General features: G+C 58.3%; 1 protein-coding gene across 1 annotated transcript; it reads left to right on the top strand.

Annotated features, from left to right (window-relative positions):
• The first annotated feature begins 3,242 nt into the window (after positions 1-3,242).
• On the top strand, positions 3,243-4,758 carry LOC136374924 (serine/threonine-protein kinase pim-1-like). Its single transcript, XM_066340301.1, has 3 exons — positions 3,243-3,782; positions 3,905-3,955; positions 4,160-4,758. The coding sequence occupies exons 1-3, from the start codon at positions 3,252-3,254 to the stop codon at positions 4,559-4,561; spliced, it is 984 nt and encodes a 327-aa protein (XP_066196398.1). The 5' UTR covers positions 3,243-3,251; the 3' UTR covers positions 4,562-4,758.
• Positions 4,759-4,956: the final 198 nt, after the last annotated feature.

Below are 4,956 nucleotides of genomic sequence, written 5' to 3'. Positions count from 1 at the left end.
TTGATGCAGCTTAAGACTGTGTCCTCTCGTTCTGTCAGTTGCTGCCTGGAGAAAGAGACCAACCCCCAGCTGTCTACAGCCACCCTTCAGGAAGTTAGAGAGAGTGATAAGGTCACCTCTGAGTCTCCTTTTCTCCAGGCTGAACAACCCCAGCTCCCTCAGTCATTCCTCATGTGGCTTGTTTTCCAAGCCCTTCACCAGCTTTGTCTCCCTCCTCTGGACATGTTCAAGCATCTCAACATCCTCCCTAAACTGAGGGGCCAGAACTGGACACAGCACTCGAGGTGTGGCCTGAGCAGTGCTGAGTCCAGGGGAAGGATGACCTCCCTGCTCCTGCTGGCCACACCATTCCTGATCCAGGCCAGGTGCCATTGGCCTTCTTGGCCACCTGGGCACACTGCTGCCTCATGTCCAGCCTGCTGTCCAGCAGTGCCCCAGGTCGCTTTCCTCCTGGGCACTGCCCAGCCACACCGTCCCCAGCCTATAAGCACTGCAGGGGTTATTGTGGCCAAAGTGCAGGACTGGGCACTTGGACTCATTAAACTTCATCTTGTTAGACTCTGCCCATCCATCCAAACGTTCCAGATCTCTCTGCAGAGCCATCCATCTTCCAACAGGTCAACACTCCCAGCTTAGTGTCATCTTTAAATTTACTAATGAAAGACTCAATATCCATGTCATCAGTGAAAATATTGAACAGAACTGGCCCCAGCACAGACCCCTGAGGGACACCACTGGTGACTGTCCCCAGCTGGATGCAGCACCGTTCCCCACCACTCCCTGGGCCCAGCCGTGCAGCCAGTTCCTAACCCAGCACAGAGTGCTCCTGTCCAAGCCGTGGGCTGCCAGCTTATCCAGGAGTGTGCTGTGGGAGACACTGTCAAAGGCCTTGCTGAAGTCCAAACAGACAACATCCACAGCCCTTCCTGCATCCACCACACTGGTCACCTAGTCATAAAAGGAGATCTCAGGTTGGTCAAACATGACCTACCTCTCCTAAACCTGTGCTGGCTGGGCCTGAGACCCTGGCCCTCCTGTAGGTGCTGTGTGATGACACTCAATAGAAACTGCTCCATGACCTTACCGGGTACTGAGGTCAGGCTAACTGGCCTAGAATTACCAGGATCCTCCATCCCACCCTTCTTGTTAATGGGTGTCACATTGGCCAGCTTCCAGTCACCTGAACCTCACCAGTGAGCCAGGACTGGTTGTAAATGATGGAGAGCAGCTTCACAAGCTCATCTGCCAACTCAGTCATCACCCTGGGATGGATCCCATCTGGCCCCATAGATTTAGGAGTATCCAAGCATCTCAGCAGTTCTCTGAGTGCCTCTTCTTGGATAATGGGGGGACCATTCTGTTCCCTGACACCATCAGTGAAGCCAGGAGGGCAGGTGTCCTGAGGACAAGCCATCTTCCCACTGCAAAGTGAGACAAAGAAGTCATTAAGCACTTCTGCCTTCTCCTCATCTGCAGTTACTAAGTTCCCTCCCACATCCAGGAGAGAACAAAGGTTGGTCTTACCCTTCCTTTTTCTGTTCATATATTTGTAAAAGCATTTTTATTATCCTTTAAAAAATTGCTGAATTAAGTTTGAACAGAGCTTTGGCCTCCCTAATTTCTTCCCTCATACCCTAGCCATCCCCTTAAGTACTTCCTGAGAAACCTTCCAAAGATGATACAGCCTCCTTTTATTCCTGAGTTCCTCCAAAACCTCCTTGCCCATCCAGGCTGGACGTTTGCCTCGTTGACTCATCTTTTGGCACACAGGGACAGTCTGTTCCTCTGCCCTCAAGATCTCTGCTTTGAAGCACGCCCACCTTTCCTGGACTCCTTGGTTTTAAGGGCTGCTTCCCAAGGAACTCTCTGAATAAGTCTCCTAAATAGGTGAAAATCTGCCCTTTGAAAGTCCAGTGTAAGACTCCTATTGATGTTCCTCCTGATGTCACCAAATATCAAGAACTCTATCATTTCATGATCACTGTGCCCCAAGCAGCCTCCAACCACCACATCTCCCACCTGCCCTTCTCTATTTGCAAACAACAGGTTGAACATAGGCCCTCCCCTGGTGGGCTCACCCACCAGCTGAAAAAAAAGCTGTCCCCCATACACTCCAAACCCTTCCTGGATTGCCTCTTTTCTGCTGTATTAAGTTCCCAGCAGATGTCTGGCCGGCTAAAGTCACCTACAAGAACAAGGGCTGGTGATCCTGAAACATTCTCCAGCTGCTTATAGAGTAAGTTGTCCAGCTCTTCTTCCTGGCTCGGTGGACAATAACAGACTCCCAGTAGGTTCCCCTGGTACCCCGTCCTGTTTTCTTAGGGTAGAACAATAACAACGAAAACCTAACCAAGGGCACAACTCCCCAGCCCACAAGGAAAAGAAAGGACAAGCTGTCAAGTTCTTCCAATATTTGTCCTGCTTTGCTGCAAGACTCCTGCTGCACACACGGTGTGGAAAGCCAAGGGAAGCTGCAGTTGGTGGCACATCTTGTGATAGAAGCTGCACCTCGTTCTCCACGGAAGGTTCTTGGAAATAGCAGACAGGACTGTGGAGAAGATTCTGGGAAAACTGAAAGAGGTTTTAAGAAATGAAATGAACATGGAAAGAACCAAGATGAATTTCTCTATTTATTTTTATGCTCCCCTTTTCCATTTTCAACTACTTCTCTAATCGCATAAATTCCAAATGGATCTCATCTCTAAGACCCATGACTGGGCAAGTTTTCAACACTGTAAGATAGATACCATGAGCTACACACAATTTACCTTCCTGTTTTTCTTGGAAAGCAATGCTGGAGACACAAGTGCAGTGCCTGGGTCGGGGACAAATTCTGCATTCAGGGAATGTGCTCTGACAGTGTGTGACCCTCAGCAGGGACAATGCACAGCAGCAACCAAGGGGATTCCTCTGGCACAGTGCAGGAGTCAAGACTCTGGGTCTTGGCTCAACAGGGCAAAGTTGCCGTGTTTGGACAGGCTCAGGGGCTGCCCCGGGGAGCGCAGGGCTCGGCGTGGGGCCGAGTGGGCAACGGACAAACGGACACAGGGACAAACGGCCCCGGGGCTTCAGTTGCAGCGGCAGCAGCGGCAGCAGCGGCAGCAGCGGCAGCAGCGGCAGCAGCGAAGCCACAGTCGACTCCCTCCTGCTTCTCCTCTCCCTCTCCCGCAGTCCCGCACCCTCTCCCGGTCTCCCTTTCCCGGGGTCCCCCTCCTCTCCCAGTTTCTCCCTGTCCCCTCTCGGGCCGGGCCATGCCCCCGGCCCGCCCCCGGCCCCGGGCGGGGCTGCCCCGTCCCCGGCCCCGGGCGTCCCGCCGCGGTCTCGCCTCCGCCCGGCTCTGGCAGTACTGGCGGTGGCGCTGCTGGGCGGGGATCAGTGCCTGGGGCAGCATCGCCGCCCTTTGGCTGCGCCTGTGCCGAGCCCGGCCCCGGCCCCGGCCCCGGCCCCTCCCGGGCCCCGCGGAGGACACACGCGGCGCGGCCGCTCCCGCCGCCTCCGCTGCGGCTTCCCCGGCCCGAGCTCCGCCGCTCGGCAGCGCGGCCGCCGGCCCCGAGCCGCCGCTGCCCCGTTCCAAGGAGCCAACGCCTGGGGATGCCCGGCCCGGGGCGGTCGAGGGGCGCTCGGGGGCCGCTCCTGGCCCCGGGCCGAGCGCTGACAGCCGTGTCTCGCCGGCAGGGAAGGCGCAGCGGGGCCTCAAGGAGCCGTACCGAGTGGGTTCGCTGCTGGGGCGCGGCGGCTTCGGCAGCGTCTTCGCGGCGACGCGGCTCTCGGACGGCGCCCCGGTGAGCGGCGGGGCCGGCGGCGGGCGGAGGAGGAGGAGGAGGAGGGCGGAGGAGAAGGAGGATGGGGCTGGGCTGGGCAGGGCGGGCGGCCAGCTCAGCCCGCTGCTCCCCTTTGCTCGCAGGTGGCCATCAAAAGGGTGCCACGGAACCGCGTCCGGCACTGGGGCGAGCTGGTGAGTGAGCGGGGCCAGCGGGAGAAGCCGGGGCGCGCCGGGCGGGGATGAGCCGAGGCCCGGCAGGGTGGGAGCCGCCGGGACGCCTCGAGGGAGAGCGGGCGTGGGGCCAGCGGAGGGTGCAGAGCATCCCGGGCTGGGTGAGGGCTTCCCCAGCCCTGGCACGGCCTCGGCCCCACTGACGGCACCGTGCTCCTCCCGCAGCCCGACGGCACCAGCGCACCCCTGGAGATCGTGCTGCTGGACAAGGTCTCCACTGGCTTCCCTGGTGTCGTCCAGCTGCTGGAGTGGCTGGAGCTCCCCAGCGACGTCGTGATGGTGCTGGAGCGCCCGGAGCGGTGTCAGGACCTGAAGCAGTTCATCCGGGCACGGGGGTTCCTGTCCGAGGAGGTGGCGCGGGAGCTGTTCCGCCAGGTGCTGGAGGCCGTGCGGCACTGCACCAGCTGCGGGGTCCTGCACCGCGACATCAAACCAGAGAACATCCTGGTTGACCTGGCCACCGGGCAGGCCAAACTCATCGACTTTGGCTGTGGCACCTACCTTCAAGACACAGCCTACATTCACTTTGCAGGTGAGCCCAGGCAAGAGTGTGCTCCCAGTTCCTGACATCTCATGCCCCAACATCTCACAGCCCATCCTGGGAGTGGCAGTGGGGATTCTCCCTTTTGCTGCCTGTCATGGCACTGAGAGTTCAGCTGAGCTGATTTTTGAGCAGGGGTGGGTGGGGGCCCAGCTTCCAGCCCTGCTGGCAGCCTTTGCCAGCCACTCTGCCCAGGACTGGGGCTGGGGCAGCCAGCCTGACAGAAACATCCATGGGTGGGGCTATCAGAGAGCATGGTGTCAGAACCTGTGCACCAGGCATTTTGGTGTGCAGGTGAGAAAGGGCTTGGACTGCTCCTCTTGCTTTCTTTGCCTTGACTTCATAGTGGTTTTTGGGGCAAAGCAGGCAGGGAGGAGGAAGGCACGGTTTTACTCCTGCTCTGAGTGGGTTTTCCCTTGTC

The sequence above is a fragment of the Sylvia atricapilla genome, unplaced genomic scaffold, assembly GCF_009819655.1.
Source record: "Sylvia atricapilla isolate bSylAtr1 unplaced genomic scaffold, bSylAtr1.pri scaffold_214_arrow_ctg1, whole genome shotgun sequence".
NCBI lineage: Eukaryota > Metazoa > Chordata > Aves > Passeriformes > Sylviidae > Sylvia > Sylvia atricapilla.
Note: the sequence above shows the minus strand (reverse complement) of the source record. Positions and strands in the feature narration are given on the sequence as shown.

What these genes read in the sequence shown, in the direction of transcription:
- LOC136374924 (XM_066340301.1), top strand. Translation starts at nt 3,252, where the DNA reads ATGCCCCCGGCCCGCCCCCGGCCCCGGGCGGGGCTGCCCCGTCCCCGG. An exon ending in GGCTCTCGGACGGCGCCCCG is followed by an intron (nt 3,783 to 3,904) that starts GTGAGCGGCGGG and finishes CTTTGCTCGCAG; the next exon opens with GTGGCCATCAAAAGGGTGCC. An exon ending in TCCGGCACTGGGGCGAGCTG is followed by an intron (nt 3,956 to 4,159) that starts GTGAGTGAGCGG and finishes CTCCTCCCGCAG; the next exon opens with CCCGACGGCACCAGCGCACC.